Source organism: Arachis ipaensis, chromosome B10 (assembly GCF_059453495.1).
Source record: "Arachis ipaensis isolate K30076 ecotype BB chromosome B10, ASM5945349v1, whole genome shotgun sequence".
Taxonomy (NCBI): Eukaryota; Viridiplantae; Streptophyta; class Magnoliopsida; order Fabales; family Fabaceae; genus Arachis; species Arachis ipaensis.
In genome coordinates, this window is record NC_142435.1 from 144,057,509 (window position 1) to 144,068,238 (window position 10,730).

Below are 10,730 nucleotides of genomic sequence, written 5' to 3' on the forward strand. Positions count from 1 at the left end.
GGATGCTACTTATTCAAAGATTTCATATTGATCTTTGTTTCAATCAATTGCAGTTGGATAGCTGTTTCTATTAGAGAACATAAACTTCACACAAGTGTTGTAAAAAATCAATTTTTCGTTCAAGTCTGTCATCAAGTGAGAAAAACTACACAACCCAAAACATTCCATGATTTCAATAGCAATACAACAAAATGAACACTTTACAGGACCAAACAATGAAAGTTTTCAGCCTAGGAACTTGCAGCAGCATGGCATAAATTTATCTTCACTTTGTGAAAAAGAGAAGGAAGCAAAAGCAAATAACCAGCATATGCCATCTACATGATGTAATAAAGCCAGTATTCTTCACTAATGTACAGCATTGTTAGTCATACCACCAGACAAGAACAAAATCATTAGCAATTCATCCTTGGGAGTTAAAACTTCTCCTATAAAATCCTCTTCTGTAATTTCCTTCTCATTCATAGAATTGGAAAATTGTCATAGAACAGCTAAATTAATAAGTAATTAGATGGTGATGCTATAACATGTAAATTTCTAACCCTAACGATGAATATTAAGCATGTCCTTAGCCTCAGTTTGTTCCTCCAAGAGACCCTCACTGGCATACTTACTGAGAAGCTCCATCTTCTTCTTCTCCAGAACCATCTTCTCGATCTCCTTCTCATCCGGAAGCGGCACGTGCACCACGAATTCCCTCTCCTTCTCCTCTGCCCTCTCCCTCATCTCCCTCTCCCTCCTCTCTTCCTCCACCACCTCCTCCTCCTCCTCGTGCAGGATCTCCCTCGCAGCCGCGCTTACCATCGCCACCTCCCCACTCTTCACACTCTTTTGAGCCTCCTTCCTCACCTCCTCCAGCCGCATCCACTCCTCCGCCGCCTCGCGCCGCATCTTCTCCTCCGCAGGCCCCTCGAGACGCTCCAGCACGCCGTCCTCGTCATCCCTGTAACCGTAGTAGCTGGCATCGATTCTCTTGTAGATGTCGTACCGAGTGCGCCGCTTGCGAAGCTCAGGAGGCTTCTCGAAGAGCTCGCGGACGCCGGGGAGCTTCTTGGCGGCGCCGAAGTAGCGGTAGCCAGGGCCGCGGCCTCCGGGATTAGGGACGTCGACGATGTTGCCTTCAAGGTCAGTCATCTTGGCAGAGTGGCGGGCATAGTTAGGGCCTCCGAGCTCGACGATGCGGCGCTCCCAGTGAGACTTCTCGCGTATGAGTTTGTTGATCTCGTCGTTGAGGTCGCGAAGGCGATGCTCGCCAAGGCCTTCGTTCTGGATCTCGGCGACCTTGCGGCCGATCTCGCGCATGATCTGCTGGCGCCACTTGTCGGCTTCTGAGAGGTCGCGGCATTCAGAGGCCAGGAAGGGACGGCGCTCCTTGGGCTTCTTCTTCTCCTCTGCCTTGAGGGCGATGAACCTGTTCAGCATAGACTGCGCCTTCTCTTCATTACGAGCCATCTTCTTCCTCCTCCTTCTTTCTTCTTCTTCCCCCTTTGGCTTTCTGTGTTTCTTCTCTTCTCTGCAATACAATCGATCGGTATAGAATAGGGTTTCGGTACAAAGCAATTAGGGTTTAAAAATCAATTATCCTTTTCTTTTTGGTAGAGTTACCTTATTATCCTTTGAAAGTTGAAACACTTGTGCTCTTATATATCGGTCATGTAAATGAGACGTTAATTATTTTCCGTGTACAGTATAAATAAATAAAATATACTACAAAATGCAAAAATATTTTTTTTTATATAAATAAAATAAAATATTTATTTTATTCATAATTATGTGGAAACAAAGAAAATCGCCTACTAAAAAATTTAAGTCACCAAAAAATTATTTTATTTCTTTTGTTTATGTTTAAATGTGCAATATTAAGTCACCAAAAAAAAAATGTGCAATATTTAAGTCACCAAAAAATTTACAAGTCACCAAAAAAAAATGTGCAATATTTAATTAAGCAGAGTTTTTTGGCAGGGAATTAGGGATTGGGTTCTTGCACCTTTGAATATTACTGTCTCCGAAACATTTGGATTGGGTGCATCCAAATGTATTTTGAACATAAATTAAGCAACATAAAAAGAACAATTTAATATTACATATCACATATATGACGGACAATACTAGTCCTAGTAATCTTTTGTGGTTGGTACTAAGTTTAGGAGGCTCGAGCGGAATTCACACACTACCTTATGATGATGAATACACATAGCAAGTAAAAGAAAATAAAGTAATTTCCTAAGCCAAATGAAGTTGATAGTCGAAAATCATTAGATAAAAATTTAGTCGGAAGGCAAATGCATCTGAATTCTCCGCCATTCCCTAATGCAAGAAACAACAATATCGATGTTTTTCCTTCCTGCTTGGCTTTTTTGTATCATCTGAAGCCAACAAATCTTGGAATGTAGCTGTGTTCAATTGCTTGTTATCAAGTCTTGTATGGTTCAGCATTTCCCTGTCTTTCAAAGAATACCAATCAACGTGGCTTGCTTCAATTACTGATCTTGAAAGATTCTGCTCCGGTGAAGGTGAAGCTGGAACTACTTTATTATAGTTTACTTCTTTTAAGATAGCATTTGCTCCTGTGTGCCTTAAGCATCAAAAGAAACTAAAGGCATCAGTTATAATTATACATATAATCCATGATTAACAACTTGGCTTACAAAATCACCTTGAGTTTGGGATTTCAGAGTTAATCACAGGTTCTTCTTGTGAAGTTTCCCCCTGGATGTTGCTGTTTGGTACTTGGATAGCCTCGGTTTCTGGATTTTGTTTTGCAGAATTTGAATCAACTGTGCCTCCTTTTTCAATGTGGATGGACCCTTCACTAGCAAAGGTAGCAGAGGGCAAGAGGGAATGAAATTGAAAACCATGTTCTCTAACCACAGAAATAGCCTTCTCTAATGTTTCTAGAGCCTGTCTTACTTCTGAACTGATATATACATTCCTCTTGCCATGATCCTTCTTGTTATCCTCCTCCTCCTCCTCAATTTGTACTATCTCTTTATTATCTGCTTCTACAATCTCTTTGCTATCTACCTCTACAATCTCATCGGAATTGAAATTATTTGTATGTTGATCGGCTCTATCTCCGCCGTCGTGCTTACTTTGTATAAGATCATCAGCAGAATGAATGCTTGTAACTTGGGTAAGATCCTCCCCTTCCATAGTATTTGGTCCACTATTGCTGCTATAAAGAGCTTGATGAACTCTAACATACAATGGTTCCTCCAAGACCTTGCTAAGTTCATCATTTTTCATCATTGAAGCCACAGCCTATAACAATATTACAAGTTAACAGTGCTATGCATAAAGATTAAATCAGCTGAATCCAGTCTTATAACTAAAGAACTTAAAATATGATTGTATGATGAGTTGATGTCATTATTAGTTAGATGCCTCAAAATCAAAAGTGATGGAATGCCTAAGAAAGAAAAAGGTATATATAAGGAGAAAAAAGAGGGAAAAAAAATCCACAACCTTTTGATAAAGTCTGAAACCACTGCCGACGAGCTGCCTCGAAATGAAGTTTATGAGGGAAGGAGGTACAAAATCCAGCTTTATATCCAGGTTTGCTATTGTCCTACATAAATTTAGAAAGAACAAAACATATCTGATCACATAAACAACAACAAAAATGCAAAACCAAGGATTTTCGCATTAGCAATGAAAATATAAGGGAACTACGAATCGCATACTTTTACTAGAACTTTTTAGATGATTGAACACTCATGAGAACCAATGAAAATGCATTTGTGCAGTTTAGCAAAGTTCTTTACTAAAATTTATGAACACAATTACCTGCTTTACAAGGCTTCATAGAGAAAGAAACCTTAAGCATATGGAAAGCAGGTACAAAGAAAAAATTTCCAAGTTTTTTGCTTCCTCCATTGGAGTAACTTCTTAAGTACTGACTAAAAACTCACCGAAAGTAACTTCTTTCTGGTGTCACCTTCTGCAAAGCAAAGCCTCCAACTACATCAATTCTCACAGCATCCTTGGCATCAGGAATTACATCACTGTTGAAGCCAGTGATGCTTTTTGAGTCAGAAACCTGAAAGCAAATTAAGCAATAAGCATTAAGCATAAATTTCTTGAAAATTGGATCTACATTGGAAATAACTTCCTTAAAGAAAAGACAAAAAGAAGAAACAAAGAAAGAAGGGTCTAGGCGCATACCGAATTCAAAAGAACAACTACTAAGTCATCTTGATAGTACTCAAACAGATAATAGTGCACTATAGCCTCCCTTGTCGACAGCGGCCATGAAAGCTTCATCCTTTCTTCCAAAATTTAGAGCAATGTAAGAGTGACATAAAGCATTTTCTTTTGTCTTCTTTTCTCTATTTTAGGAAAATTAAAAGAAATTTATTGCTGCAAGGACAAACCTGACTAGTGATATTTGTTCCCCAATCTGGATCTTCTGCAAACATTCGGCTGCAGTAATTTTAAAGGTTGGAACAATAATATGAGGCCACCTGAGAAATAGAAATTGTGGATAGGATATCAGCTAAAAAGTATGACTCAGATTTTCATAGTGATACATTACTTAGAATCAAAATAATTTCTGTGGTGTACAGAAACATCCAAGGGCCATTTTTCTGAAAAATATTAGTGATACCTTATACAGAAATTCATGATTCTAAAGCACATATTGTACCATGATTCTTACCATTTGTTGTAAAGAGGTGTCTCCCATGAAAGGCATAAACCTGTAACAAAGAAAAGAATTCATCAAAATCCACATGTTGAAAAAATCACAATGCTAAGAACTTTGGTTGTTCTTATGGAACTCACAAACATCAACAGGCCCATCTACATAGCCTTCAGCTAGCAATGAATGAAACGGAGTTCCCTCCGGCCCTTCGCGATACATAACACGGAACTCTTCATTATCCTGTTTTATCTGTTTAAAGAAGTAAAATTACAACAATGCAAATTACTGATTTCAAGTTCTAGATCTAAAAGAATGGACAATAAAAATATAGCATAGTTGTAGTGTAGATAGCATACTTTCCAATCAGTGCGTGATGGTGTACTTGTACTAGACCCTTCACTATATTCAGAAACACTCCTCAACATATCAAGAAAGTTAGATAGCTCTGCTGTCTTGGTCTCTACTAAATTATCTCTATCTCCTGCAACAACCAAATATAGGAATAAATCATAATTAGCAAAACAAAATAATACAAACTTAACTGACTATAATACTAATAAACATTCAATCATTACAAAGCAAATAGGGGTAGGGAATGCTCTTAGTACCTTGTTGTTTTGAAGAATGCAAGAGTTGAGTCTGAACAAGGTTTTTGAGCATGTGATAATTTGTCAGATGAGGTGAGGCAAGAGTGTTGTCCAGCCTCTCCCTATACTCCACAGTCTCTCTTTTCTTCTCCATCTTCTTTGCATCTCCAAGGAAAAAAAAAAACACACAACAAAGTCCTTTTTACTCAAAAAGCCATTTGATAACAACCGCCACAACTTTTCAATTTTGTTACTGTGGTTTCTGAATATTCTCCAACATCACAGGAATCACTGTCGGTAACATATCAACCAACACATATAAAAATAGCATTTGTTGCACAAAATGGGTGGGTGCAAAAAGGTTTCTTTCACCCCATTATCATAAACGGAGTTATTAGTACTCGAAAGTAACAATTGAAACTCTGGAACTAGACCTGCATAATAAATGAAACTGGCCAAAGGGTGAGTAGTTACATCCACACCCACTCACCCATGAAATACAGCTAGCAGAATTTAATGAAACCACCACGTGAGTAAAACCAAACTCACATAATTTTTATGATAAGCTCAATTCACATAGTCAAGTACTAATAATAGTATCCAGGTAGTAAATTTTGATCAAAATTTAATATTGCACCTACATGAAACTTTGCTCAGTTTGGCTTTGAATGACAGAAAAAGAACTGGAATTTGCAGAAGCTGAATCAATGAAAGAATTAATGATTTGGTGATATGATAATTAGAAGAATATATAGAGGATATTTTCTTTATACTGGGGGCAACAAGCTAACAAGAACTGCACGGAATAGTAGAATCCCGTAACTCCCAACTAACTCTAATTATTATGAATACTGCTAAGCATTAGCTCCTTAATTACCCACTTTTAAGGCTTTAACTAGATGTATATTTACATGAGTTTGATTTTGAAAGTAAACAATCAACCTGTCTTTATTCATTTTCACAATAGCCAAAGCTATTTTTATTAAAATAAAAAAATATTTTGGCCTTCAAACTTTTTATTTTGAGACAATATGATTAAAAAATCTGTTAAATAGTAATGGAAATTAATTTTATGGGATTTTATTTTTAAGTTGTGAAGATTTTAAATTCTTATAAACTATTAATAAGTTTAATTTTAAAATATTTCTTCATCAGTGGTAGTTAAATGGAGAAAGACAAAAGAAAAAATATTAATGTTGATGATATTGATATTAGTGATGATGACTGTAGACAACATAACGATGATGATAAAATATAGTTACATAATAAAAATAATAGAGGTAGAAGTGATAAAGACGAGAATGAAGAAGGTGGTGGTAACAGTGATCATATTATTGAAAAGAACATTGTATAAGTTTAAACTTCTTTCCCTCAAAATACAAAATACAAATAAAACTCCGCAAATGAATTATATTGTCCCAAAATAAAAAAATTGAGAGTCAAAGTGTCTTTTTTTTTTTTTTATAGAAATTACCTTCTCTTTCATAAAAATAGACCGGGATAAAATTGAGTCTTTACTCTAATTTTGATGCCGTTCTAAAGTTTATATACAGTAGTTCAATCATATCTTTTTTTTGAATGACTATTTATACGATTAATGTAAAATATAGTTATTTTTATTAATATGACAATGAGCTTGTTTGGTGAACCTCTAAGAAAAGATTTCTTTTCGAGTTTTTTTTTTAAAGATCTTATAGAAAAATAAAGTAATTTTATGTTTGATTATTTTATGCAAAAAGATCTTTTTATCTATCAATTATGTTTAGGTATAACAATATAAAAGTACTTCTTTTGTTTATTATGCAAAACACTTCTTTTTTTTAAGAAAAAAATCTTTTAAAAAAATATAAATTATAACTTATTAAGAAAGATATTTTTATTTTTCTAGTATTTTTACTTTTACTACTAAAAATTTATCAAATACGCTAAAAAATAAAAAATATAATTTTTTTAATAAATTTTTTTTATCAATTTAATGACACCCAAACAAGTAAAATATGTAATTAGATTCACGTATAAAACTATTTTATACTGAAAATATATTTTAAAAAAATTTAAACTTTTTTATTAATAATAACTATAGCATATACTTTTTAAGATACAAAATTAAATTCTAATTTTAATGTTATCTTATATTATGTGAAGATAAGACAAGGTGTCGTTTTTTATATTAATATATTTCCCAGGATTTGTTAACTTCAATTAATTGGTGAAAACAACATTTGGATTTATATTGTATAATTTATAAACTTAGTCAAGCTTCTCCGTTGCTAGTTGCTACCATAATATCAGGGTTGGGATAAAAATAAAAGAGAAAAGAAATGTTACTAGCTTTTTAGAGAAAAAAAAAACAAAAGAAAAATGTTTTTTTGAATAAAAATATAGAAATTTTGTACAAATAAAAGAACAAAAAAATGAGTTGATAAAAAAAAGAAAAAGAAAAATAAAAAAGAAAGAAGAAAAAAAAAGAGAAAGTAGCACTAGGGAGGATAAAGATGGAAAACGTTTATTTTTTTTTTTAATCTTATTTTTTAGATTTATTTTAGATACTTAGTTAAAAATTTTGTTGAACAATAATTTGTTTCTCTAGTATTATTTCATATTGATATACATACTTTTTAATTAGATTTAATTTATATCATTTTCTTTATTAGAGATAAATTATCTCATTATGTTTCTCATGATAAGTCTATTATGTATTGTTACGTTGGGTAACCGAAAATTATTGGGCTGGACTCGCTGAGTTGGCCCAATCGTCTATGGAAGGAAGCCTTCGGGCGGATTCGCGTCTTCAGGGCCTCCGTCCGACTTGTGAATACGAGTGAATGGGGGTGATACCTGCAAAGACACTTCGATGCCTAAGTCAGCAAGGGCGGCGTGAGCAGGTCTAGAGAGTATTGGGGCTTAGAGATACCTGAGGGGTGTCAGTGTATTTATAGCGGTGATCCAATAACCACCGTTGAAGTAGTTCCACCTTTTAAGGTGGATAACCGTCCCTTTATCTTAGGAAAGTTGGGATATGGCTCCTGGAAGTGGGTTGAGAGATCTTAAGGGCAGTTACTCATTTGAGTGAGTGTTTATCTACCAGCTAATCTTCGTCCCCAACTTCTTCAGAGCAAGTCGTAGCGAGAACCGACTTCTTTAAGGGAAGGTCGGTGTGGGGTGAGGCTCAATCCTTTGGATTAGGTCTTTTCGTTTGGACCTGGGTCTTAGCGTTGGGCCAGGTATGAACAGTGCCCCTACTCGAGCCCAATTCCTTTCAAGACTTGGGTTCGAGTATTCTACTCGGGGTCGTAGCCGACTTGTGAAGGAACCGACGTGATTGTTTGAAACCAACATGACTTTCCGTGACTTTTGAATTTTCACAGTCGCGTCTAATCAAACGTCGCGTCCGTTAGAGTTCGTGTAACTACACGTAGGGATTAATTACCTTGGTAACGGTGCACCCATTAATGACCGCTTTCTGTTTTTACCATTATGCCTCTAACGTGTCTATAAATACTTTCCTTCTCTCTCGTTGTTTCGTTTATGCGATTTTTCAAATTTTCTTCTTATCTGTTCGTGGAGAATTCTTCATTTGAAGGCTTTCATCTTCCTCTACTTTGTTTCCAGACAAAGTTTAGTCTTTTCTCCTCTTCTCTTTTATGAAATGCTTCTGCTTGCATGCTTTTACTTTTTTAGAGAGAGGAGTTGATTCTGTAGGCTTCTGTTTGATTCCATGCCCCCGTAGAGACCCTGTTCTTGATCTTTTTCTTTTTTTCCTTTGTAGGTTTCACTAATCCTTTTTTAGGAAAAGAAATGTCTTCCATAGAAACTCTTGCTCAGTGGGTCGATGTCACGGTCTTAGGAGAGGAACCTTTGGTCGATACCGAATTTATCACCAACCTTCGTACTCACCACAGAATCTGTACTTCTGAGGAGGATGAGCCGAAGTATGAATTGGTGGTCCCGGGTCTGGAAGACCGGGTTTGTTTCGGGAGGGCTTCTGAAGTAGCCCCTCATTTTTTTTATTTGTATGAGAGTATGATCATCCGCCTGGGCGTTTTTCTCCCTTTTTCTGATTTTGAGGTTGCCGTTCTACGCCACTGCCGAGTTGCTCCTACCCAACTTCACCCCAACTCTTGGGGTTTTTTGAAAATCTACCAATTCATTAGCTATGGTTTGGACTTTCCGACGTCCCTGAGGATTTTCTTTTTTCTCTTTCATATGACCAAGCCGTTCAGTGGGCAAAATAATAAGCAACAATGGGTGTCTTTTCGAGCTATACAAGGTCGGAGAGTCTTCACCCTTTTTGATGAATCCTTCCATGACTTCAAAAATTATTTTTTCAAAGTTCAAGCTGTAGAGGGTCACCACCCCTTCTTCTTAGACGAGAGTTCTTCCCCTTGCTTTCCTCTGTACTGGCTAGAGGCCTCTCCCTGTGAGAAATATGGTTTGGATGATCTGGATGAGGTGGAGGCAGCCATTGTGGGGTTCCTCCGAGAAGTGTGGGGGAGGGCCCCATATCTGGATACCAAAAAATTTCTCCAGGGGTCGCCGACCTTTGTCCAGGCACAACTAGGTAGCTTTTATTTATCCACTTTGTTTCCGACTTGTTTTCACCGACTTGTTTTGCTGACTTTTTGGCTACTGATTGTTTTTTACAGAGATGAAGAAGAAGAATTCCAGGGAGTCTTACCAGAGAGTCCAGGAGGCCAAGGCAAGGTCCCGTGCCAGGACTGGCGGCGCCAGGGTAACTAGCTCTCCTCTTCCTCCCCCTCCCCCTTCTTCCCAAAAATTGGGGACTCCTTTTCGACCCATCGTTATTTCCTCCTCGGCTTCTTCTCAGCCGTCCCCTCCCTCCCGATCTTCCCCTGAGTCAGAGAAGAAGAAGCGCAAGACTTTAGAGTCTAGCTCTTCCTTTGAAGGTGAGGCTAAGGTGGATGCACCTCAATTTGTCCGAAAATACATATATCCACATACCCGCATAGGTATGGATGATGTTTCTATTTGGAACCACCTCACTATTCTGGCTCAGGAGAGTATCAGGGCGGCGGGGGTATGCACAAAGTTCCTTGATATGTTTGAGAAGACTCCTCTTAGCTCTCTGGGTTCAATCTTGAAGGTTGAAGAGTTGGAGGGGAGGCTTCTCATGTATCAGGAGCGGGAGAAGGAGCTGAGGGGGGAGGTTGCCAAGTTGAGGGAGGAAAGGGATGACCTTCGGGAGAAGGAGAGTAAGCTACAAGCCTAATGCAACATGGAGGAGGGCTTGAGGTTGAAAGCACAGGAGAGCTATTCGAGCTTATTCGAGGACCTTGTGGAGGTGAGGAAGGACTTGTTGAATGCTCGAAAGGCTTATGCCGAGTTGGAGGACTCCCTTGCTGATGGGGCCGAGGAAGCATGGAGGATTTTTAAGGAGCAGGTCGGAGTTCTTGCTCCCGACCTGGATCTATCTCCTTTGGATCCTGACAAGGTCGTTATTGATGGGGCTATAGTCTCTCCTCCTTCTCCCAAGTATGTCA

General features: G+C 37.5%; 3 protein-coding genes across 5 annotated transcripts; 1 reads left to right on the forward strand and 2 right to left on the reverse strand.

The window, feature by feature from the left end:
* Nucleotides 1–423: 423 nt before the first annotated feature.
* Nucleotides 424–1,623, reverse strand: LOC107624147 (pre-mRNA-splicing factor ISY1-like protein). Its single transcript, XM_016326613.3, has one exon. It carries the CDS (start codon nucleotides 1,450–1,452, stop codon nucleotides 544–546), a length of 909 nt encoding a protein of 302 aa, XP_016182099.1. The 5' UTR covers nucleotides 1,453–1,623; the 3' UTR covers nucleotides 424–543.
* A 290-nt stretch (nucleotides 1,624–1,913) lies between these two features.
* Nucleotides 1,914–6,056, reverse strand: LOC107624083 (uncharacterized). 3 transcript variants are annotated; one of them, XM_016326529.3, is made up of 11 exons: nucleotides 5,871–6,047; nucleotides 5,251–5,394; nucleotides 4,999–5,123; nucleotides 4,783–4,891; nucleotides 4,658–4,697; nucleotides 4,374–4,463; nucleotides 4,165–4,264; nucleotides 3,912–4,039; nucleotides 3,466–3,568; nucleotides 2,657–3,261; nucleotides 1,914–2,575 (listed from the first exon to the last, which is right to left on the reverse strand). In XM_016326529.3, exons 2-11 carry the CDS (start codon nucleotides 5,381–5,383, stop codon nucleotides 2,308–2,310), a joined length of 1,701 nt encoding a protein of 566 aa, XP_016182015.1. In that variant the 5' UTR covers nucleotides 5,384–5,394; nucleotides 5,871–6,047; the 3' UTR covers nucleotides 1,914–2,307. The 3 variants fall into 3 exon arrangements, with proteins under 3 accessions (XP_016182015.1, XP_016182017.1, XP_016182016.1); XM_016326531.3 differs by having other exon boundaries at nucleotides 2,056–2,575; nucleotides 5,251–5,383; nucleotides 5,871–6,056; XM_016326530.3 differs by having other exon boundaries at nucleotides 2,056–2,575; nucleotides 5,251–5,386; nucleotides 5,871–5,995.
* A 3,379-nt stretch (nucleotides 6,057–9,435) lies between these two features.
* Nucleotides 9,436–10,459, forward strand: LOC148581997 (uncharacterized). The gene is made up of 2 exons (XM_088494877.1): nucleotides 9,436–9,790; nucleotides 9,876–10,459. The coding sequence occupies exons 1-2, from the start codon at nucleotides 9,436–9,438 to the stop codon at nucleotides 10,457–10,459; spliced, it is 939 nt and encodes a 312-aa protein (XP_088351003.1).
* Nucleotides 10,460–10,730: the final 271 nt, after the last annotated feature.

What these genes read in the sequence shown, in the direction of transcription:
- LOC148581997 (XM_088494877.1), top strand. Translation starts at nt 9,436, where the DNA reads ATGACCAAGCCGTTCAGTGGGCAAAATAATAAGCAACAATGGGTGTCT. An exon ending in CTTTGTCCAGGCACAACTAG is followed by an intron (nt 9,791 to 9,875) that starts GTAGCTTTTATT and finishes TGTTTTTTACAG; the next exon opens with AGATGAAGAAGAAGAATTCC.
- LOC107624147 (XM_016326613.3), bottom strand. Translation starts at nt 1,452, where the DNA reads ATGGCTCGTAATGAAGAGAAGGCGCAGTCTATGCTGAACAGGTTCATC.
- LOC107624083 (XM_016326529.3), bottom strand. Translation starts at nt 5,383, where the DNA reads ATGGAGAAGAAAAGAGAGACTGTGGAGTATAGGGAGAGGCTGGACAAC. An exon ending in GTTTCAGACTTTATCAAAAG is followed by an intron (nt 3,262 to 3,465) that starts GTTGTGGATTTT and finishes ATATTGTTATAG; the next exon opens with GCTGTGGCTTCAATGATGAA. An exon ending in TCTGAAATCCCAAACTCAAG is followed by an intron (nt 2,576 to 2,656) that starts GTGATTTTGTAA and finishes TTGATGCTTAAG; the next exon opens with GCACACAGGAGCAAATGCTA.